At 36.5% G+C, this 25000-nt stretch overlaps 1 protein-coding gene across 1 annotated transcript in view; it reads left to right on the forward strand.

Annotated features, from left to right (window-relative positions):
* Window positions 1-25000, forward strand: part of LOC105032956 (protease Do-like 7) — a 31720-nt gene that overhangs the window by 5744 nt on the left and 976 nt on the right. Inside the window, exons 4-23 of the mRNA XM_010907562.4 lie at window positions 1-6; window positions 2896-2932; window positions 5413-5538; window positions 6650-6739; window positions 7806-7871; window positions 8067-8123; window positions 8234-8299; window positions 10887-10994; window positions 11187-11267; window positions 14219-14268; window positions 16581-16746; window positions 17566-18075; window positions 18785-18967; window positions 19043-19145; window positions 21837-22007; window positions 22113-22192; window positions 22276-22503; window positions 23329-23544; window positions 23615-23772; window positions 24143-24254. The exon at window positions 1-6 is cut by the window's left edge and continues 53 nt beyond it. Coding sequence (XP_010905864.1) covers window positions 1-6; window positions 2896-2932; window positions 5413-5538; window positions 6650-6739; window positions 7806-7871; window positions 8067-8123; window positions 8234-8299; window positions 10887-10994; window positions 11187-11267; window positions 14219-14268; window positions 16581-16746; window positions 17566-18075; window positions 18785-18967; window positions 19043-19145; window positions 21837-22007; window positions 22113-22192; window positions 22276-22503; window positions 23329-23544; window positions 23615-23772; window positions 24143-24254 — 2614 coding nt within the window. The remainder of the gene's footprint in view (window positions 7-2895; window positions 2933-5412; window positions 5539-6649; window positions 6740-7805; window positions 7872-8066; window positions 8124-8233; window positions 8300-10886; window positions 10995-11186; window positions 11268-14218; window positions 14269-16580; window positions 16747-17565; window positions 18076-18784; window positions 18968-19042; window positions 19146-21836; window positions 22008-22112; window positions 22193-22275; window positions 22504-23328; window positions 23545-23614; window positions 23773-24142; window positions 24255-25000) is intronic.

The following is a 25000-nucleotide window of genomic DNA, read 5'->3' on the forward strand; positions in this document are numbered from 1 at the left end:
TAAGAAGTATGTGCTGTTAGTTACTTGCCATTTCTGGGTTGTATTGTGCTATAAGTTACATAGTGAGCATCTTATTTTTAATAGTCTTATTTGGATATCTATTTGTTAATTGTCATGGGCATCTTATTTTTCAGAGTCTTATTTGGATATCTATTTGTTAATTGTCATGTTTAGAGTTTTCTCTTGCTCACATGACATTGTTATGCATTCACCTATTTTGGTTATTATAAAAATATCTTATTGTTGTTTTATAAAACTAGCATGTTTTTTCTTAGTGAGTGAATTTGTGCTTAGCATGTCTTGGTGTATACTCAAGGATGCTAATAATCATGGTATATAATGCTTTTGTCCCCTTATTTTAAATTTCCTATTAATGCCTGTAAGTTTGATGCAATCATACTACATATTGATAAATCTGACTTGATCGATGATAGATTTCAACTGTCTTAATGTTGATGGACATATATTTTACCTGAAAATGCATGATAAATGAGACTTAGATTTTGTGAGGTCATTATAAGCGGGTTTTACAGTTCTAGACTTGCAAACTTGGAATCATGGGTACTTCAAATCACATGCTATGCCTATATTGGATAGTGTCAGATACCAATACTTGTTGGATACTTCTTGGAGACTTGGATACATATTTCATTCTTGTGTTAAGTGTTTTTTTTTTTTTTTTTAAATTAAAAGATACTTCCAACACTTCTCTGATGCACTCGAGATACTTTCTCAATACCTCCAAAAAATTGAGATGGAGGGCATTTATTTATTTCTTAATGTTAACCTTTTAATTGTGAATGGTTAATTTTGGAGTCATTTTTGTAATATTAAAATATGAAATATGAAGTACGTATTGGTGACTAAAAGGTGAACTTGTAGAAGCTGGTGCCCTTGTATAAAGTTCAGACATGATAGTGAACTATGCTTTCTGGATGCTTTTTACACACACACACACATGCATACATGCATGCATACAGGCATAGATGCACACACACACACACATGCATACGTGCATGCATACAGGCATACATGCACACATACAGCCATATATGCATACATACATAAACACACAGACATACACACACATACATACAGACACAGACACATAGATACATAGATGCACACACACACACATACATGCATACATACATAAGCATCCTAGTTTTCTCATGGAATGGGACGCTTCGAATGCCCCCTTGTCTTGGTCAGGCATCATTGTACTTCCTTGGAATGCCCTTTCTTTATACTTTTTAGTGTTTAAAATTTTTCTTAGAGATTTTATTGCTTCATTTGTTTTTAATATATTTGGACTTTAAAAATAATGTGTGTAGGGTGAACTAGCCCCACTTAGTGTACTCTATTGTCAGAAGCTGTGTAAATATATTTAAATCTGATGTCTTAGATTTATTGTTTTTTGTTACTAAAATTTTAACAATAATTTTATGATGCTATGGACTTTTAAAAAAATAGAATATACATTGCTAAAAAACACTCAGTGTCCAGAAGTTCTGCAAATCTACTTTTCTTTTTAAGTAATTTTAGTATGCTTTGTTTTTCTTTTTAAGCACTTGGACAAAAATGCATAATTCAAGGAAATATAATATTATTTTTTGCTTATATATATATATATTTTTTTTTTTTTTGAGGGAAAAATTTATGATGGATGTGGGGTTTGAACCCATGCATCCTTATGTGCACAAAGTTTGCAACTTCTTCCTTAACCACTCAGGAGACAATCAACTTTTGAAAAATAACTATTGTAATAATACTTTGAAGCTAAGTAGCTTAAAACAATAAAAGCTTGCTTGCCCCCATCTTGAATCTTTTGTTCTTCCCCGCCCTCTTTTTTCATCACTTCTCCTACTGCTCCCTTCCCTTCCCTAGCAATGTTCGCCTCTCCCCTTTTCCTTTTTTGTCTCCCTCTTTGCTGCCTTGCCTGATATCCAATGCTGCTGTTTCCCCCTCCACCTCTTTCCCCCATCCAACACTCATGTAGGTCCCCTTAACTGGTATGTTGAGACCCCTTCATCATCCTCCCCTTTCTCCTCTCTCTTCCGCTGCTGTATGTTAGTTGCTGAATTTGCTGTGGGATGAGGGGTGGATTGGTGCGTCTTGCCAACGGTCTCGTATTTCCCAGGAGGGACATGCATGGGACGGGCAAGATGGAGGCGTCCAAGGGGATCAGGGTCCCAGCCCTAACCTAGATCATGATTTCTCACAAGAACGAGTTGGGATGTGCTGGAGGCCCCCTGCCCCATTGGGATTTAAAAATTAAAACATTGCATTTGCATGGTACCAATACAGGCTGGAATGACCATCAACAATAAGAATGTTTTTTAAAAAATGATGCCAAGCTAATTCAAGTATCAGGATGCAACTTTCTTGGTCCATCACTTATTGGAGAGACTCGGGGTTCCAGATGCATCCAGGGGCTCTCTCTCTCCCCCCCCCTCACAATACCATAGAGATGGACCAGTCAATCCTTGATATCATCGATTGACTTTTTATTTCTATAAAGACCTAATTTTTAGATATCTATTTTAATCTTGTAGCTCTATTTAGAGGGACAATATTGGAGATCTTTATCTCTAATCAAATTATGTTCTTCCAATACCTACTCTCTTGTATAACATGACTCCAAACCAATTCCATATTTGGATCATGATTATTTGAAGATAAACTGTACATCCTCCCCATTATCGTGAATAATTGAAATTTTCTTACCCCAATATATATTCCACTTTGTCATGTTTTACATGTGTGCTGATAATTGTATATCACTGCCATGCAACTGCTTGTGTTCTCTGCTATGCCCTTTTTTCGAAATCATCAATTTGAACTGGCTCTTATTTATTCAGTTGATTGAGTTATGCTCTTCTATTCTTAATTCAGGGATGGATATAATGACTTCAATACATTCTACATGCAGGTATTCATTTTTGGTTTAAATGAAGAAATTCACCTATCCATAATTTTATTAATTTGCCATTTGTCATTATTCAATATGTGTGATATTATATGTTTTGGTTGTCTGCTTTGTCTGTTTGTTCCCATCATTATCACTCTTTGTAAATGTTCTAGCCCTTACAAAGTTACATCATTCTTGGTCGTTATGCTCCAGGTAAAGACTTAGTTGCTGTGATCTTTAGTATCTTCGACCAAATGGAAAGTTGCTTGCTTAGAATTGTGTATGAATCAATTGTAGCCTAATCTCATTTGCACTAAAACGAGGAGGGAAAGTTAGGTGCATTGATGATGGCAAATGATCTCTTTCAATCTCTTCAGAAAGGCTGCAAGGAAGAAAGGAGACAGTGGGCAATGATTTTATCAACAGCACCACAACTTGAAGCTTCACTCTTTTCTCCACTTTCTGACAAGTAATTTCAGGATCTTTTCTAGAGCATCAGGCCTATAAAATTTCTGGATATTTCATGGGTATGGAGGCTTTCTGAACCCACTTTTGGGAGCCAATATGTATTTCTGAATCGAGAAAAGGAACTGAAGGAATAAAGAGGGAACCTCACTTAGCTCCCATATTCAAGAAATTAACCTTGAGATGCAAGCATATCCCTTTGTGAAGAGAAATAGTGGGGCAAGGTTCTCCAACTCATCATAATGATGGTTTTTCATCAAGGGTGGTAATGCAAGCATTATTACTCCAATAGGGATTTTGGGATTGATTTATATAGTTGAGCACCTTTTCCTTTTTCTTTTGTATAATAGTTCAGGTTTGGGGGCAAGTGTAGAAAAGGATGTGTGAGGTGACTAGTATATGTACTTTTAATGTGATCCATCATTTGACATGTTTTATGTAAGTCCACTTTAGCCATGTAGATCAAATGATGCACCAATAGAGGCATAGAACATTTGCAAGAACCTTAAATGATCAAAGGAACTTGATGCCATTTCGTTTATATGTAAGTTGTTCATACTGGTTACATTGTATGCCTGTCACCCATATACTAGGTCATATCCTGAATACACATAGAGGGACTGCAGCCCCCTTTGTTGTCCCCAGTCTTTTTTTCTCTCATTACATAAAGGGTCTTCTCATTATGAATTATGTACTCAAAGGGACTGAATCCAAGGTAGTTAAAAAACAACTTAGTAATATGTATTTAAAAAAAGATATTAGTAAAATTAGATCAAACTATATCAAGCAGAAAATGAGCAAGATGAATCCAGCTTGTGTTTGGCATGTTTGTGCTTCAATCTCCAAAGTCTGGTTCATGCTTGGCTTGTTCATTAATTGAACAAGACAATCTAGATCTAAATCTCAAGCTGGACATGTGCTGCTCATGAACAATTTGTTTGTTTGGCAGCCAATGCTTACCTGGTGCACCTATCTACTGCTTGTTTGGTAGTTGCAAATTATAGATCTATTCTTGATTTTTAAAGAAAATTGTTGTGTTTGCAGAAGGTTGTTATAATCCTTTGTTCTGCAGTGTCCATGACTTCTTACTTATTTAGTTAAACATGAATTATTTACACCAACTGTGGAGAGAAATTTTAATGGTAGACATGAGGGGAAATATCCTTGCAGCATTTGACCTGTATGGACATGACATTTTAATGTATAGTTAAATGACACTCAGATGTTGATTTTTTCAGTCGTGTTGATGTTGGACCACCATCTCCTGTGTGCCTTTGGCCTCATATAGGTGTTGAAGTTCTAGACTGTAGTTGTGGTAACTGAAACATTGCCCATAAGTATCTTTGTAGAGTTCCTAAATGAAGCATATTTTGCAATGCAACAGGTGATTTACCCAAAATATACATGGTTAAGAAGAGGAGCAAAAAGCTTAATACCCCAAAATGGTTTCATTCAAATTTTTTTTTATGCATTTTTTAGAAGGATTCGTGTTTTCATTGCACAGCTAAGTCATATTGGTTGAGAACAAATTATTACTATGAAAATCTGGCATGCTGTTCTGGTCAGAATACGTAAATGGTAACCTACTTAATCTAGATAAAGGAAAAAGGCCGTAATTCTTAAGGAAATTAAAAAGTTACCTGCTCGATAGGGATATGCAAGGGACATGCTGAGTAGAATTTATGATGCTGAGCAGTTGGCTAGTGTTTGTATTTTTGCCATCATTTTCTTACTTATATAGAATTAATTGCTCATAAGTTTTGGCTGTAGTTTGAGGAAACTGTGGAGAATTTAGTTTACTTTTTTTTTTTCGGTAGAAAGGAGAATTTGTTTAGTTGGTCTTACTTTTTTTGACATACTTTTATGTGCAAGTGCCTTTATTATTAGAGAATTTTCAGAACTCCTGATTTTATGTTATAGAACATTTATTTTATTCTGCTTGCGAAACTTCAAGGAAATTTGGTTTTCATATGTTGGGATCACTTATTGTTTTTGTTGTTCTTGTTTATTCATATACATCCAAATTTCTTATGCAGGCGGCATCTGGGACAAAAGGAGGCTCAAGTGGTTCTCCTGTCATTGACTACCAAGGAAGAGCTGTTGCCTTGAATGCTGGGAGCAAGTCTTCCAGTGCTTCTGCATTTTTCCTCCCCTTAGAACGAGTTGGTGTTCATCCATCTATATTTATTTGTAGGCTTTTTATGCTCACATAATGCCAGTTCTGTATATCTTATTTAACTTAGTTTGTCCCTTAGGGATCTGGTTTGGAATGTGCAAAGGAACCATCAATTTACTAGTTGAATTATGTATTCAGTGATGCAGTGGTGTTCCTTATTTTTTTCATAGCTATTACTTCTCGACCATCATATTGACTTTTAGGCCCTTATTTAGTGAAACTAGCAGCTCTGCCACATGACACTTTGACTGCTGCCATGTCTGCCTTGGAACAAGTGCAGTTTAAAAATAAATGTTTTCTTGGCTTCTAAACCTTTGTTCCTACTCCAGAGACTGGGTGCTTGGGAAATTTGGTATTTAATCTGGTGCAAATAGTTGCCACCTTCTGGTAAGTAATCTAGTACAAAGCTGTGCAAGGTTGTCACAAGGTCATCAGTCCAAATATCTCTAAGAATGTGGCTAAAAATGGGTGTTTTTTACTTATACGTGACTTACACCTCACGATAACCTAGCTCAGAAGCTACCAGTTATCTAAATGCATGATTGCATGTTTCATTTTTATGTTCAGTCACACCCTGCAAATATCTGCAAGCACATGGGCTAGCTTTGGATTCTTGTTACCTATGCATGACATGCACCCTCCAACAGCCTTTCCTTCAAATTTACCAGTCATCTAAATGCTTGATTACATATTTCACTACTATGTTCGTGTGGGTATTTCTTTTGTATTAACTATTATGCAGAAACAGTGTGCCAATACAATAGATGTTTCTGCAATAATCATAATTTGGAGAAGGGCTTGTAGTATATGGTTATCTTTTATACTGTGAGAATTTAGACATATAGATTCTTCCCAGGTAGATAGAGGTTTGTTACTAAAGCCTTGTTTTTGAACCTATACTTTTTTTGTAAGATTATAGCCTCACGTTTTCTACTTTGATAAAGGTTGTTTTAGTTGGTATAAAACATCGTGCATGTAATGAGACAGCTCTATGCCTGAATGTTGGGGGAATGCTTTATCTGATAAGAGATTTGCTTTGCTTTAAACCTGTGCATCTAAATAAATGTTCTTTAATCTGTTTTTGGAAATGGTTGCAGGTTGTGAGAGCATTAAAATTAATTCAAGAGAGTTGGAATGTGTTTGGAACCAAGCCAGATGCTGTTACCATTCCACGCGGTACACTTCAGGTTTGTTGGCCCCAGGCTTAGCTGATCTTTCATTTTTGAAAATTTCTGATACGTTATAATCATTTCTCCACTGTATAGGATATTCTTGTTGTTATACTGTCTTAACCAGATTTATCGATTAATATGATAAAATAAACAAAGTTAAAGATTACCATTCTAATTAATAGCAAGTTGTAATCCTTCGGTTTGTTCCCAATGCAATAAAGCAGTGGATTAAATGACCATGATCAAAAGTACCAAACCCATGGTTTTAAATAAAAAGGATGGTACTGCATTCTGGGCAAAATAGAGGATGAGGATGTGGTCTGGGTCACTGAAACCAAGTGGCATTGGTACATACTGGCCATATCAGTAGGTACCAGCAGGTACATGGCAGTACCAGCCTCGGTTTGATTGGTAACGAGTCCATACAAATGGTCACAGATGTGGAGTCAGTAGGATTGATTGGTTGGTTGTGAGAGAGAGAGAGAGAGAGAGAGAGAGAAGGGTGCGGTGTACTTGGAAGATAGTCGAGCAGGGCAAGACCGTGCAGTTGCTGCCCCTGTTGGCGGTTGTGAGCACAGTGGACTAGCTTCTGCTGGAGCTCTCTGTCTGCTTGGAGTATCTTAATGTTGCTGCTTGAAAACAAAAATCCTAACTCTCTATGATGGTCACCATCTAAACCTGACTTGAGTTCGAGTCAAACTGGACCCGAAATCAACCAACCCCACTGACAACTTAAAAGAAATTGAAAAGAAAAGGACAGAGAAGAGAAGGAAAAAGATCCTGTGCTGCTGCACTATCGATACATTGTGCTGTACCATGAGTTGATATTGGTGTGCTTTGGTACTGTACTTGACCACCTCTCTTGGTACTGGTTTTTAAAACCTTGATCACACCATAACTCAATTTCTTGTTGTTGGCTATATAATTTCTCATTTGCTGAGCATTCCTTCCAAGGGTTACCTTTTGGTACTACTGCAAGGTATTATGAAATGGAAAACATAATTCAAACATAATTCCAGCTTAGCTACATTGACCAGCATAATATTATAATTTTTATATGCCTCTTCTGTTAAATTTCTAGGTGACTTTTCTGCATAAAGGATTTGATGAAACACGACGACTGGGACTACAAGCGGAAACAGAACAAGTAAGTAGACTGTTACTTGAATCAATATTTATTCGTAAGTTTTCTTCTCTTCTACAACATTTTGTTCTCTTGGTTTGTGTGTAAAGGCTTATCTAGATGTTAATCTGGTTCATATTCTACATGCTTACTCTGTTTTCGGTTAATTTAGCATGGTATGCTTATCATTTATTTTCCTGTATGCTTTTTATCAATTAGATGGTGAGGCATGTTTCTCCTGCTGGCGAGACAGGAATGTTGGTTGTTGATTCTGTGGTAAGTTGTTTTATCATTTTAGTTTTCACTCGTCCAAAGGTTTTGTGTAGGTCATGATACATTCCTGCTGATTTAGTCAAGGGATTTTAAGAAAAAAAGAAATCTTATAGGTACCTGGAGGTCCCGCTTATAAACAACTGGAGCCTGGTGATGTGTTAGTCTGTGTGAATGGGGAGGTGAGTTTTATTTGATCATAATTTTCATGTTAGTTCTAACTTCTAAGTTTTTTTTTTTGTTTGAAACTACATAATCATTTTGTACCAGAACATAGTGAGTATTATTGGCTTATTGTGTTTGATGTGTTCTTACAAAATTCAAGAGCATACTGATTGTACTATATGGTACCATTATGCCCCTCATTACTGGCCTGTCCCAATACATGATACACCTTATATTTGGTATGCCGGTGCAATAGGCGTACATGTGTCTGTATGGGACTCCAGCCCTTGCTTTTGCCTAGTGTGTGTGTGTGTGGACATGCTTTCATGTGCATGTGTAATGTATATGATTTTTGGGTGACAACCTTTTACCTATCTTGCAAGTGTGGATGATTCAATGATTTTTGTGCACATGAGCTTGGATTATGGTAGATATCTATATGGTGGGAGTGGATTTTAAGATCAACTATCAATTTCATTATTAACCACAATAGAGAACAATGAGTGGATCAACCTTTGAACTTTAAATTTGAAACAGATTTTAAATGGAACAGTTTGGGGTATTGGCATTTCACTGCTTTGTAATTTAAAGGTAACAGTGAGATTATCTTGTAGTTATGACGGCTGTTAGGGGAATGGAAAAGTATTTTGAGTCAGAGTGTGGCGGAGTCATTTGTGAATCATATTTCATTATGGATTCTAGTTTCAATTAAACCAGGGTGCTTTGTTCATTGGAAGGGATGCAGGTGTGTTTTAATGCAATTTGTTCAAGTAACATATCCAAAGTGGGTGATTTGGTGCATTTTCATTTTTTTTGGGTGTATCTCCTTAGCACTAGATTGACATGTTGTACAGTCAGTTGGAGTGTCCTTCACGATTACCATGTAAAGACAAAGTTGAAATTATCGATAGAGTTGCAATTACTTTCTTATGTCATTAAGATGCTTGTGATGGGTGTGAATGTCGGGGAGATGCCAAAATCATGGTTTGATGCTCCTCTAATAGTTACAGATTGGTATGAATACTTAAAATGGTTCCCTCTCCTCGTTGAGAAAAAAACTGAGGGTTAATGATAGTGGTTCCTGTTTGACTTGAGAAAGTTCCTCATGATATGTAGGGAAAGATGGTCATGAAATAGATGATCAAGATATGCTGGACTGCGTAGTTTTATTTTTTTATGCATGCAATGGTAGTTTACTTGGTGACTAGGAGAGTGATATTAATGCATAACTGATTAACTATGCTGCTGATTATGTACTGTCCCTCAAAGTCTTTACGTTGATTTGTTTCACAATAGTAGTCAAGTTATTTGGACACACATGATAACTCCAATTAGACTCATGATTCCTCTAGCTTCTGAATCAGGGACCTGTTGCTATTTTTTTGGTGCACTCAGTCTGAGACTCCTCTGCTTTTCATGTTTCTGTTATGCCAAACATTTGATAGTTGGAGTTTCTATCTTGCAAATTTGTTTCTACTATCAATCATGATAACAGGGTCCATGTTAAAAGGAATTGATGAACCATGGGATTGATTATTACTTTGCCTCACTATTTGATGTACCTGTTGTGTTTCTTTCCTAAAACCAGTTTCTTGAGCAGCTAGTGGTATTCCCCACAGATCTGACCTGCATGCTCTTAAATATCCATGTCAAGATATTGGAAATATCAGTCCATGTGCGGTCATGATTAATAGGTTAGTGTAAATTAGTTATATGAATTGGCATGCAGAGATGTATATGATTTTATTTTTGGTCAGCCACCGATGTTCATGTATAATGTATGCTGCATCACTTTTCAGGGTATGTTATATTATAAGTGAATTTTTGGGTATTGCTCTTCATATTTGGTTTGTTGCATCCCAATGATTATGCTAATAGTTACTTGGGCTGTAGTACTTCGCTGAACTTAAAAGGGTTAAAATCTCTATGTTATGATGGTCAAAAAGAAATCTCATGGCATTGACAGAATGAATCAGGGGAGGTGATACGAACCTCCATGCTTTGGTTGTATTCCAACCTTTTTTCCTGGTTTGTGATGTATGATTGGATCCTAGAGTCATTGTGGTGGTATGATTCTTTAATTTTGCTGTTGTTATTGACAGTTGATAAATAGTGACATTAGGTTTGAGGTAGACATTAAGATGCAGGACAGATGAGTGCAGAGCATGCCAGTCTTCACCAAAAGGGGGCCATTTGGCTCACTTACATTCTTCATGCGCCAAAGGCACAGGCATGAGAAGTTTAAAAAGCTAACATAATTTATGTATGACTGGTATCTCTAATAGCCTTATGCCCTCTTTGGCCACACTGATAAAAAGAAAGACTTGCAACAACTTCATTGCCAATTTGGATTGATCTTTAGCCCTAACGGTTAACTGAAATGATGTTTTGTGTAAATGTTGCATGAAACCTAACTACAGGTTACAGAAATGTCAAGTATGGTTGAGGATGTTACAGTTAAGGACAATAGCAAACTGCTTGTCAAATGACCAGTCTTTGCTTTTCCTTTTTTATTATATTTTAATTCAATTTTTTAGGTGAATATGTTCAATGTGCTGCATGAAGAAAATAGTTCTTTTGTAAATTTATGGCATTTTAGTGCAGGTTGTTACGCAGTTTCTTAAACTGGAGACCTTACTTGATGACAGCATTGACGGGGAGATAGATTTGCAGATTGAAAGAGGGGGAAGTTCCTTGACAGTGAAGTTGAAGGTAAGTTTGAAATATCTTGTGCATCATTTTTTCTGTTGGGCTGACTGGTTGACAAGTTTTACTAAAACAGGTTTTCTTTGGTTATTTCCTGTGAAACATATTTTGCCAAAAATTAGAAGTCATGACAACCGATGTTGCATTTTGTTCAGATTGTTTTTATCTTGCTAACATGATAATGTGTTAATGCATCAGGTTCAGGATTTGCATTCTATTACTCCAAATCACTTCTTGGAAGTGAGTGGTGCTGTTGTCCACCCTCTCTCATATCAGCAGGTAGAAAGATGTTTTTTCTAAATCTTATATATACCTATGGATTTCTTTGTTTTGCAATTGGACCAAGTAGGACTTCTGGTTGTTAATATGTCCTTATAAAAGCCTTGTAGTTCAAGCAAAGCTTAATCTAATCTCTCTTTCTCTCTCTGTACACACACTCTCTCTCTATCTATCTATCTATAAATCAATAATATAATGTGAAAGTCTGTGTCTGACACCCATGGTCACAGATGTCATGCACTTCTCTTCTGTTTGCACTATGGATACTCCCATTTTAATAAAAAAACATCCCATTAGTTCAGTTTTTGCTTTAAGGAAAGGGCAGGAGTATATGTGCTCCAACGAGTGTGTGTTTATCATGTTTACACAAATAATGGAGAATTACATGAGGTGATACCTCTCAAGTTCACCTAATGGGATGATATCTAAGTATGAAATAAGGGTACATATTGAAGAATGAGATGCAGAATACCTTCTTTTGTGTTTCTATAAAGGCAAGGAATACACCACCAGAATGATATCCATAGAAAATTGAAGGTGAAACAAGGAGCCAGCCAAGCCAACCAATCCAACAAATGATGATAGTTCACCAAACCATTGTTTTTGTCATTAAGATAACCTTATTAAAGAATGAACATTGATAATCCAGCGGAAGACATAAATTTACATGTAGTATTTAAAGCTTCAGACCAAGAGCAAAAACAGACACCTCTACCTATACAGGGATTTTGGAAGGCACTGAGCACTGTCATGTATAACACTAAACTTAGCAGTTTGTTTATGTATTACTCACTTTAAATTTCTTAAAATAGCCACTGCTTTTTCAATTTTGAGGATGTTGGAAGAAAAATCCTTTCTTTCTCTCTCTTTTTTTTCCCAAAAAAAGGTCAGATTTATTTATTTTGTAGTAAGATCTGTTTTGGATTTCCCTTGACCATTAGATTCCTGCTCTATGACTACTATAGGACCATTTTATATGCTTATTGATGTGTATTACAGGTGCATTCGTTACCGATATGTGTGTGCTGACTATCACATCATGCACCATTTTTGTTTGTGCTTTCAAAGTTATGGGTTTAATGATCCAGTACAGTTCCAAGTGGATGATTTTTGCCAAAAAAAAGAAATGTGTCTTTGCAAAATGCAAATAAAGTGGACTTTTCTGCAAATTTCCTAAAGTTATTCTCAGAGGCTTCCAGATTCCGTCATAACTAATTCAATCAAAACTAACATTGGCACCCAATTCCCTCCAGTATATGATTTTAAATAGAAGAAATCTCCTCTTGTCAAGTAAGCATAACCTGAAATCATATTACATTTCTCTTCTCCCAACCTTTTATTATCTTTTTTTTCAAAGTAAAGGACTTCTTTTAATTCCTAAAAGCCAAAAGAACCTTTATGCTTACAAATCACTTATTGAACTCCATTAAGATTTACATGAAATTTTATTTTGAGTTATTGGCTCAATTACTAAGTTTGAAATCATATCATGAAATTGCAAACATTCATAGGTCTCCTCTAAACATGGTTTGTAACGACATTATAATAGGATGGACTGGTATGGGTTCAGGTACCGAGATAGCAAACCTTGCCTCTAAATATGTTCTAAAGTTTATTATATAAGCATATGCTAAACCCTTTTAGCTGCCACTTCTGGGAACCAGCTCAATCCATTTCCTAGCAATTATATACAACTAGAGCGATCTTTTTGGTAAAGGCAACTCAAGGAAGCATAGTTTGTTATAGAAGAATCTATGGTTGAGATTTACTTACTCGGACTTAAGCCATCAATGACGTAGTTCAGATAAGGGTTTGCATTTAGAGATATTTGGATTCTCCATCCTTTCAAGCCCACTATACTCGATTTTTTCTAAACACTTTTTAAAAGCATTCTATTTTCGTCTGCTAGCTACTCAATCCAGATACACAGTGTTGGCATCAGATTTCGTGCAACAATGCAAAGATAACTTGAGATAGAAGTTGGTTAGGATTTATGCTGTCATTCTCCCTACTATATAGGATCTTCCTTTTATTGCATCTATCCTAGATGCCACTAGTGGCCCTGCATATTGAAATCTCATAAAATCTTTGGCTAAAGTACCTTATGGTTGTAGAAGTTTTATTTTGCAGCATCAACCCTGCTTCTTAGGAAAAAAAGAAAAGAAAATTGAAACCAATCCTGCTACTCCACTCACAGTGTCGGGTGAAGCATTCTTTATCCTCCAACTTGCACTTTATTCTGTGGGGAATGTTTTCCTTTGATCCCCAACCCATCAAACTGCTCTGCGCTCTGCAGCTTACCATGCGAGTTTGACTCTTGCAATCACTGACTTCTGAATTCTAATCTTAATACCTTGTAACTCCTTAAAACAGATCACAGATGAAATCAAATGAATTAGGATTTAGCACACTGAATGATGACAAGACTGAAGGGTGCCATCAACATATAGCAAGTGACTTAAGGTAGGACACTGATCTCGTGGACAAAAACCTTTGATAAGGCCATTGGTCTACATGCTTAAAAATTTTACCTGACCTCTCATTGCTGATTAAAAGTAATATGGAGGTAATGTAGAGTCAGAGGGGTCAATTCATTGATGTCCTAGCTTGATTTGTCTAAGCTGCTTGGTTGTCTTGGACCAGTCTCAGATGGAAAAAGAAGAAAAAAATGCAGCAGAAAGGAGATTTAAGAAATATTTTTTACATTCTATTCTAGGCTTTGTGCTCAAATCTTTGAACATAAGCTATCTGATATACTTTTTGTTCTAATATTGTGCTGAGTCTTGAAATCTGGATACATTATGAAAATGTTTCCCTTTTCATAACTCAATCTACTGAACTCGGTTGCTTAAGTGATCTGATTAAATTAACGTTGGCCTTTGTTGTGCTAGTTTTTGCATTATTGTCTTTGCTGCTGAGCTCATGCTGTTGTATACTAATTTAATTTACAGGCTCGAAATTTTCGTTTCAAATGTGGTCTTGTATATGTTGCAGATACAGGGTACGTATAACTGATTTATTTTAGTGCTTTGCTAGTCTTAATCAAAATCATTGTACTTTTTCTATTTTTGTTTGCTGGCTTGTGTTCTCTCTCTCTCTCTCTTTTTTTAAAATAACGTATTTAAAATATTCATTTCTACCTTGTCAATCTATCATTAACTGGCAGATGAACTTTATGTGCATGGTGTCACCTTTTTGAATCCTTGAATGCAAAAAAGTTAAACTACGAATCCTTGAATGTTTTTTCAAGAAACCATTAATGAAGCATGAATTATCATAAATCTGTGAACCAGTGAACAATCCTCTCCCAAATCATTCAGCTTAGCATAATTTGGAGAATTGTTCATGCATGGAAATGATTGAGTGTGACAAGATTTCAATAATTTGGAGAATGTTACTATTGCGTAGCATAATTAGAGAGCTAGGGAGGGGATGGAGTGGATAAGGTGAATAAGGTCATTCTCGAGAGATGAAGTGGAAACATGCTTGCTTGAGTTAGTAGTTATTTATATTTATTTTGACGTGGGCTATTTGAATTTGACTAAGACTAAACAGTGCCAATCATTTAGAGAACATGTATTTAGTTTTTGTTATTAGTCAATTTAAGTGGCATAAGCAGATTTAAATCCAAACTAAATCTGACAATTTAGCTGGGAATCATTGTTGGATCTTATTCAATATGCTTACTAGTTGAGGTTCACCTATCAAAATTTTTCTTCTGGGTTCATATTAGGTTGATAGGTTGAACTGAAAATTAGCACCAGTGATTACTATCTTTTTCTTGATCTATTTGTTGGAAGGGCCTGCGGTACAACTCATGGTTGCTCACTAATAGAATGGATGAGACATTGTTAGTCTGCATGGGATGTATCTTCTAGTCATAATTATCCACAACCATATCCACTGCTAGATTCTTTTGTGTATTCCTTTCAAGATCTACCTCCACTACCAGTCAATAATATTGCCTTCAGCATTTGCATGATCAAAGAAAGAGGTAAAAAGAGAGGTTCTTGGGGCAATTATCTTTAGGTTCCACGAGCTATTGATTCCTTGGATAACACTGAGGTGGGTGCAATTCGCTCAGAGTTTGAGACATCAGTTGTGTGAAAGGAAGAGCATATCTATGAAGTTGGTTGGCATACTGTTAGATTATAGTCGCTAGAGGATTTTTTTTGAGAAACCCTAGTGCTTTCAAATAGTGTGTTACCATATGCAGAATTATTTTGTTCCTCAAGAGGCATTTAGATCAAGTTTATCATAATTCATGAATGCTTAAGTAATGTCAATTATTTCCTTTTGCATCTACCAGGACACCTGAGAATTTGATTAGGATGCAAAGAAAAATGTAATGTAAAAGGTAAAAGGAAAAAGGAAAAGAAAAGGAGTTTCATGGATGAAACTAGAAGGAAGAAGAAAGAACTTTGCCCCTTGCACATTGGAGGACAGCTCTCAAACCTTCGGTTATGATGCCTGGCTGTCAGTATGCTATAGCAGAGCTCTTTCTGTTTTGAGGCATTCAACTCATAAATTTATCGTTAGTTACTGTCTGCCTTCTTGTATAAGCTGATGAGTTATCAAAAATTGACCTAATATTAATGTTTGATGTCTGTTTGCAATTTTTTATTCGTATATATCAATAGTTTGTGAGTTATATATTCTTCATTGCATAATTATTAATATACATCAGTAACAGTTGATATCACAGTGGTGAAATTATTGCATTTCTCATTGCCATTTAGGATGTATGCTTAATGCTTGTGTGGTACTTGTAATCTTCTTGGTTGAATGACTTTGTGAATGCTTGACAAAACTTATGTGATGAAATACAAAGGAATTGGGACAGTGTTACCAATCTGGTGGGTCTTGCCTCTGCTTTCGGGAGTTTTATCCTTTTCCAGATAGACTAATATCACTTGTCATTACTTTAATGTTATGCATGGATGTTTTCATCTTCTTTCACATTCATAAACATCTTTTTGATCCATATAGGGAAGGATTGATGATGATTGAAGTCATTTGTGATTAATGTTCAAAGTTATACAAGGATACCTGTTATATTTCCCACCTAGACTAATGCCTTTGTAATAAATTTTTGATGTTTTCCAAGGGTGCCTTATTATCTTCTCCCACTTTCGTAAGCATCCAATTAAATTCATTTTAAATATTGTCCAGCACCATCGTGTTATCCTGTTTGCAGTTATCTGATGTTAAGGATATACTTTTGGATAGACTGAAATGACAGTCTGAAAAATGGTGTCTGCACTAAGTGGAATATGTTTAAGGCTGATTTGATAAATCAAAACATTGTTGCAGGTATATGCTCTCTCGAGCATCTGTTCCACGACATGCCATTATCAAGAAGTTTGCAGGAGAAGAAATATCAAATTTGGAGGACTTCATCTCAGTCCTTGCCAAATTATCTAGAGGTGCTCGGGTTCCTTTAGAATATGTCAGCTACATGGATCGCCATCGAAATAAGGTTTGCCTCTTTCTTTTCTATTGTTAATTTTGAGTAAGTGTATTCCCTTTAGATTTTTGTGCTATGCTGATATGCTTATGAAGGGTGAGTTAGTATCACTGTCAGAACCTCATTGTTGCAAATAATGATTTCAGTTAACGTTTTCAATCAATCTGTTTAATGCTATTTATCTATCTATCATGTATGTATGATGTACAGACGCATGCATGCATTTGTGTGTGCTTGCACAGCACGAGAGCCATTCCTTTGACTGTTGGTTCACCTAATCTGCTATGTTATAAAACTGTTTCATGGTATTATGCAATCTTGTGCTTTGTAATTTCGTGTTTCTTTTTTTTAATATGTACTACTACCGCATATAAGCATGCCAGATTCTGTTGCAATTGTGTATATTGGGCTAGCGTCCCCATAGTGGAGTAGTTGCTGCCTGACAATAGACCACTACTCGAATCTTCAGCTTCATAAGTTAGTGCTGCAAATTACTGCCAAAAGACTTGATGCGAGTGTGAAATTCCGGTCATCAAATCCCATTCCATTCTGAGAAATTATTTTGTATAAATAACAGGACCGGAAAAATGTCAAAATCTTGACGGTAATTTTGTATAAATAACAGCACCGGAAAAACGTCAAAATCTTGACTGTAATTACTCTCAATCAGCCTATTCTTTTTCTTATATATTTCCAAATCATAAATGTGGCTTCCCCCAATTTATGTCATTTACTCCTTTCACCTTCTTTGCAGCCGTAATTTATCATAAGTAACAAATTACTTGAGTGAACTTTGCTCATTGTTAATCTTTTCATCAACTTTGGTTGCAGTCCGTATTGGTCACAGTTGATCGTCATGAATGGTATGCTCCTCCTCAGATATATACCCGTAATGATAGCACAGGGTTGTGGATGGCTTCGCCAGCAATACCATCAGATCCTCCTGTATTTGCTTCATCTTTTCATTGTGGTGGATCAGACATGAGGTCTAGTACAGAGGCATCGATGGTTGATTCTGGTCTGCTGGATCATGACTATCAAAATAACAATGAAAATGGGGCAGATGGTTGTGTTAGAATGCAGACTGATGATGAAAATATTATTGAGAAGTCACACACTGGTGAACATGCCATTAATGAGAAAAAAAGGCGACGGATAGAACAGGATTCAGCAGTAGAAGGAAGCATTTTGTCTAATGGAACCGCAAGTGAGCTTAAAGAACAGGCTTTTGGGCATCCACTGAACTTGGAAAACACTAACCTTTCACATGATCAGGGCACAGTCACAACTAATGCATCAATGGCAGAGCAGGTGATAGAGCCCACTCTTGTGATGTTTGAGGTAGGAGAAAATAGTACCTTTGATGTCATATTGATTTATCAATGGGAAATTGTTTTCTTTCGTCTTGGTCCACTATTCTCTATACTAATGAAGTAATGATACCTGCTGTCAGAATTGCTTCTGTCAGTGCTATATATCAATGTTGCTAACTGAATGGTGCTTTTATTTCTTTTGGAATTTCTGCTAACAACTTTATTGCTGATCACCTTTGCACATGGCATCTTAATTCAGAATATTTGTTCTTATGTATAATATCGGATTATCTGCAACATGCAAAATTTCAGTTTTCCAAATTATTTTAAGGATATAAACATATGATAACTTACATGTCATGTGAGCACAACAGAATAGATTGTTCTAAGGTTGTTGATTATGTAGATGTTTTCTTTAAAGAAGACTGAAGTTTTCTTTTTACAGTTATGGATTGCAGTGAACACAGGTTTGACATGACCAGCAGTTGTTCACTCATTCTATTGATGATGTTAGTCATCACTTTGTATATGTTTTGTCACTGCCAATTTTATGCCTTGCAATTTTTCTCCATATTTCTTGAAGCTAAGCCCGGTGCTATCTTGTTTGGTGATTTAGTTTGTTTTTTTCTTCCAACAGCCATTCATAAATTATAACCCCAAGTAGTCAGCATGATTTTGCTTTATACCTTGACAGCAGCTCAGACAGAATTAAGTTCATATAAATTTACACTTTGCAGGTTCATGTGCCACCATCTTGTATGCTCGATGGTGTGCACTCTCAACATTTTTTTGGAACTGGAGTCATAATATATCATTCAGAAAACATGGGCTTAGTAGCTGTTGACAAAAACACAGTTGCTGTATCCGTCTCTGACGTAATGCTTTCATTTGCTGCTTATCCTATGGAAATTCCTGGGGAGGTATATGTTTATTAAATTACGTCCGTTATAGACTGCTAATTCAGATCTTATTTTGACTCGGTTATGGGCTCTCAGGTTGTTTTTCTGCACCCTGTTCACAACTATGCACTTGTTGCCTACAATCCTTCTGCTCTGGGAGCAGGTGCTTCCGTTGTTCGTGCAGCTGAACTTCTTCCTGGTTAGTTCTCTCTCTCTCTCTCTCTCTTTGTTTTTGGTTTTTTTTTTTTTTTTTGTTTTCTTTTACATACATGCAATCATGTGTGTATATGCATGGCTTTGAATCTGTGCATACGCTGTCTTCTCCCATAAGACTCTGCCTACTACATGATTAGAAATGTTTAGTTTTTTCTTTCCTCCTGCAACAAACCAGATTTAATCGACCACATCAATAAGTTTAGCCAGTGAATCTTCCATAGAAGTTATTGGAATTGCCTTTGTTCATATTTATTCCACATTGCCTTTGCCTGATGAACTATTCATATCCAAATTCTTTATAACCTTTTATATATTAATAAACCATTAAGTCCAAAGTTGGAGAAGGCAATTGGTGAATATGCTATCTAAGTTGCGATGAAACCTTTTCCATTTATCATTTATTCTAGTTGACTACTTTTGACAATACCTAATTTTAAGTTTACACTGGTATTATTTCGTATTCTTGATATTGTTCCATGTTTTTATCTTATGAGGTGTCATTTTTCTATCCTGAAGTATTCGAGAGTGCTTGACATACATGCGCATGTATATGGAATATGCATGTCTTGCTTAGGCCATTCTTAATTTAGGAATATATAGGATTTTAAGTGTAGAGGGTGAGCCTTGGGCAATGGTAAGATTGCTTTATTGTGACTTAAGAGTCATGTGTTCAAAACACAAAATCAATCTCTCCACATGTGGGGGTAAGGTTGCATATATCCAACCCACTCTAGTGGCAAGAGCCTCGTGCACCAGGGCGCCTCTTGTTATAGGATTGTAAGTGTAAAGACCTGTGTGGGTATTTGTTTGGTCCCACCATGTTATTCATGTTCAAGAGATGTTGGGTACATAAGCGCAATGATCCCGAATAATACTTCTTCGCTAGCTTTTTTAGTTGAGATCCTGAGTTACAAATGGTATGTAACAGATCCGACCCATGGTCCATGTGGATTAGGGAACATTGCAGCGTGGGTCCTTTTGGGCTGATCATAAGCTGGTCATGGCATTTTTGTTTCTAATTCAACACTTCTGTTGGTGAAAACACCAGGGTTTAAACAGGAATGTGTGAGGACCCATGCAAGTGTATATGTACTCCCACATTCGTCATGTGTTGCGGAGATTTGAGTGCATAAGCAGGGCTAACAACTTCAAACAATACTTTCTGGTTAGCTTTTTCGGTGGGTTCATGGGTTGTTACAATAAATCTTAAGGTCTCATGGTTTTGCTTTGGAAAGTGTCTTTCCATGTCAAGGATCAATAAACTGCATGTCAAGTCCATGCTGGTCGTGGGTGGGCATAATATGGTGCCATATCTGTCATACCATATCAGCCACATTCTGCGGCACATTTCAAAGTAAAATAGTTTGCATCAATCTGCACCAGTCTAAGTCATGCTGCCAAGCTGGCAGGCACTAGCATGTACTGTTGCAGAGCAGTGATTACAGTAGAGGTATATAGCTTGTTGTTTTTTGAGGCTGGTAACTGCCTCTTTGTTGTGCTTGCACATGTCCAACACAGTACGTACTCTCCAGACTGGTAAAATATGACACCTTAATCTTTGTCCTATATGGGTTTTTATTGGAATCTGAGTTGTGTTGTTTGTGGAAAGTTTTGGGCATCAACAGTTGGATGATTTGATATCTTTTGTCAAGTCCTAATTGGAGTCAATAAGGCAAGCAAAATTGGGTCTGGCTGGCATTTGGGAGGCTGGTCTGAGGCCTGTTATGATTGTCTTTGATGACAGCTCAAATTGTCACAAATCCAAGAATAGCTTGCTCCTTCCTTTTGCTTCTACATGTCTTCTTCCTTTTTTTTTCCCCCTTTCTCATTGTGTCCCATTACTTTCTCAATTCTCTCTGTATTTTTTACTTTTGTGTCTATGTTCTTATTTTCAGTCTTCTGATTTTTTCCAGTTTTCAATACATAATATGAAGGTCTCTTTGTTCTTTTTGCATAAGACTAAAACAAAAGTCATAACAGACCCTAAAGGCCCTTCAAACGAAGATTCACCCTAATTGCTTTACTAATTAAAAACACCACATGTGCACTCTTATTTTAACTTTTGTTCACCAGAACAATGCACTGCTACCGGAAGTCTCATTTGATGCCAATATCAACTCATCTTTGGAAGCCGCTAAGACCTCTAGATTACTTTCCTTGATACCTGTATGTATTCCCTAAAGCCTATGGACGACCTAGCAAGCAATGTCATTCACTTCCGTCCTGTTTATTGATTTCGTTTGAATCGGGACCTTGAATATCCCAGTCTGTTGATTTAAAAATGCATGCGCCCTCTTATTTGGGTCTGCATCACACAAACTAGTCAATTGAGCAACCTATGCTTTCCTCAGCCTTGATATTTCACTTCGAAATTCCAAATGGGATAATCAGCTGTGGCTTTGTTTCTTCATGAAGTTTTACTTAGAAGCAGCAATAAGTATCCATTTTGTTCTAAAATGCTAGAAAGAACCAATTCCTGCAACTGGAACAATAAAAATACATAATATTTTAATGCAGACTAAACTGTTTGTGTGTTATAAATCATTAATTAACAAGCTTGTGTTAGATTCTTTACCCCACGATTGTTCATATTTAGATGGGGCATGGTGAATTTATCACAATATTGGTTCTTTAAAATCAGCTGGCAGTTGATCCTCCCTATTTCATCTTACAGAACCTGCTTTGAGAAGAGGGGATTCTGTATATCTGGTTGGGCTAAGTAGAAGTTTACAGGCAACATCAAGAAAATCAACTGTTACCAATCCCTGTGCTGCATTGAATATTGGATCTGCTGATTGCCCACGATATCGAGCAACCAATATGGAAGTCATTGAGCTTGATACTGGTAAGCTTTTTAGCAATGATATCTTCTATGGCAGTTACATATATCTTCTTAGGGTACACCTAAATTCATCTTCTTTTTCCGTAATTAATCTCTGGTTTATTTTAGATTTTGGTAGTACTTTTTCTGGTGTGCTTACTGATGAGCATGGAAGGGTCCAGGCATTGTGGGCAAGCTTTTCTACTCAGGTCTGAATTATTCAATGTCATAGTGTAAATTTAATTACTTTGAAAAATGTCTGAAAGTAAAATTCGAATATCTTGATATGCAGTTGAAGTATGGTTGTAACTCTTTGGAAGATCATCAATTTGTTAGAGGCATACCCATATATGCAATCAGTCAAGTCCTTGAGAAGATAATCTCTGGTGTGCCAGGACCACTTCTTCTTATTAATGGCATAAAAAGGCCAATGCCTCTTGTCAGAATCCTAGAGGTGGAGCTTTATCCAACCTTGCTTTCTAAGGCCAGAAGTTTTGGACTGAGTGACAGTTGGGTACAGGTGAAGATTATTGTTCATCTTAACTTTGTCTGACTTCTTGCTCCTCTTCACATCAAGTTTTCATATATAAATTTTATTTTATCTTTTTTCTTAGTAAAGGTGGAATTTTTGTCTTCATATTCTAGTTTTAGTCTAGGTTGGACCAAGGTAGCCCATCCCCTAATTTCATCATTCCTGTTGAGGCATTTGCTTAGTTGCTGATGAAGGCTGCATTATGAATTCAATTATAGTTGTTTGGGTTGAGTAGGGGCATTATATATATTTCCTATATTAAATTGATTTTCTTTTGTGACTATGAAGCAGTGAGATCAAGCAATTTTGCCTAGGGATTTTTTTTAACTGTTGGTCTTGACTTTCTTTTTATCTGAACCTCTATTGTGATGTTCAAATACCAAGTTGTGTCTTCTTGGCAGTTGTGATGTGCGAGTACCAAGTAGTCTTCTTGGCATGTTTATTAATATTACCTATAAGAAATCTCTCTCTCTCTCTCTCTCTCTCTCTCTCTCTCTCTCTCTCTCTTTCTCTGTGTGTGTGCTTGTGCACGTGTGCATGTGTGTTCTTGTTTTTCACTGTAGTCTAGTATAGAACTATGGAGATTTGTATACTAGAAATGTAAGGCTGTTGGGTGCAAGTGTAATTTCCATTTCTGACAAAAGATCCTAATTAGGCATGAATAGTTTGTTTGCTATTAGTTTGGTGTTTCCTCCAAGATTATGGAGCACTATGTTTTGAGTAAGTATTTGGAAATTGCCATATCCATTGACTGTTGAAGTTTAATTTTCGTTATTACATGTAATTTCTATTTTTGACTATTTTGTCTTGCAGGCTCTTGCCAAAAAGGATCCAGTAAGAAGGCAAGTATTGCGTGTTAAAGGTTGTTTGGCAGGATCAAAAGCTGAAAGCCTGTTAGAGCAAGGAGACATGATCCTAGCGATCAACAAAGAGCCAATTACATGCTTCCGTGATATAGAAAATGCTTGCCAAGGTCTAGACAAATGTGAAGATACGGATGGTGGACTTATGATGACTATTTTTCGACAGGTGCGCATCACATAATTCTCATTATTCTTTGAAAGGAAATTCCTGTAATTTTTGCTTTATGTTCAAGCAGGGTCAAGAAAATGATCTTATCATTGGAACGGACATTAGAGATGGCAATGGCACAACACGCTTGGTGAATTGGTGCGGATGTATAGTGCAAGATCCTCATCCAGCAGTACGTGCTCTTGGGTTTCTTCCTGAAGAAGGCCATGGAGTGTATGTGGCAAGGTAAGAAAGTTGCACCATCCATTATTTACGCTGAGATTCTCCTTTCACATACTGAATTTATTTTTTTGTACACTTGAGGTGCAGTGATTTCTACCTTCAAAATTTTCAACATGTTTCATATAGATGACTAGTTATAGGCTGCACTGGACTTGGATGTACTATAGTATTTTTGTTAAAAAAGATGGGCTTGCTCTATTGTTAATATTTTTCATTCTATGTAGATTGTAACATATCTTATATAGCTTTTAAAGTTATCAGAAAATTAAAAAGAATGACAGGGTAAAGTGAAAAGAAATGAAGGCTTTCGAATATCCTCTGTTTCTGTTACTATAGCCCTGACCTAAAATGAATTGTTATAAATTTGTTGCAGATGGTGCCATGGGAGCCCAGTACATAGGTATGGTCTGTATGCACTCCAATGGATAGTTGAAGTGAATGGAAAACTAACGCCAGATCTGGAAACCTTTGTGGAAGTAGCAAAGGTATGTTCGTATTACAATGCTTTGGCTGGCTTATGCTTTTGTCTTTTTACTTATTTGATATTTAAATATAATACTATACAATTAGATTTCAAAGCCTGAATAAAACCTTGCATATAAGAAAATATGTGAATATAGCAGAAGTAAATAAGGCAGAAAAATTTCCAGAGTTAATTATGCTGTTTTCAGTTTTATGCATTGATTCAGCCTGCAACTCAGGAGGGTTGGGTCAGGTTGAGTGCCAATACTAACCTAAATCAATCTCTATATCTCCCAGCTACCTGAGCTTAGGCTGGGATTTGCCCAACGTAGCCCCATCTCAAGCTAAACTCGGGTTGGGTCAAGTTAGTGCAAGGTTAGGTTGTATAGATAATTTGACATTGGAGGAAAGGTTTTGGACATTTTTGTTAGGTGAGGCCCAATACACTTTTAAAGTTTGATAGTGCTCAGGAGATAATTGAATGAAACATATTAGGGCTTGTTTGGCAACATACCTGCATGATAGGGGTGAAGGAAGAGCAGCGAGGAAAGAGGAGAGAGTTTGGGGGTTTGATAAAGTAACCGAGATGAGGGTCACAGAGCCCAACTCCTATAGGATGGAAAAAGGATGACCTTCAGAGATCCTTTTTTCTCCTCCTATGAGGATCTGGACCTATAGCCTCCCTACTCTCTCCCTTCCCCTCTCAAGCTCTCTATCTTCCTCTCTCCAGTCTATCCTGCCAGATCCAGCAGGATTTACTTAAACAGGC

The sequence above is a fragment of the Elaeis guineensis genome, chromosome 13 (genome assembly GCF_000442705.2).
Source record: "Elaeis guineensis isolate ETL-2024a chromosome 13, EG11, whole genome shotgun sequence".
Lineage (NCBI taxonomy): Eukaryota > Viridiplantae > Streptophyta > Magnoliopsida > Arecales > Arecaceae > Elaeis > Elaeis guineensis.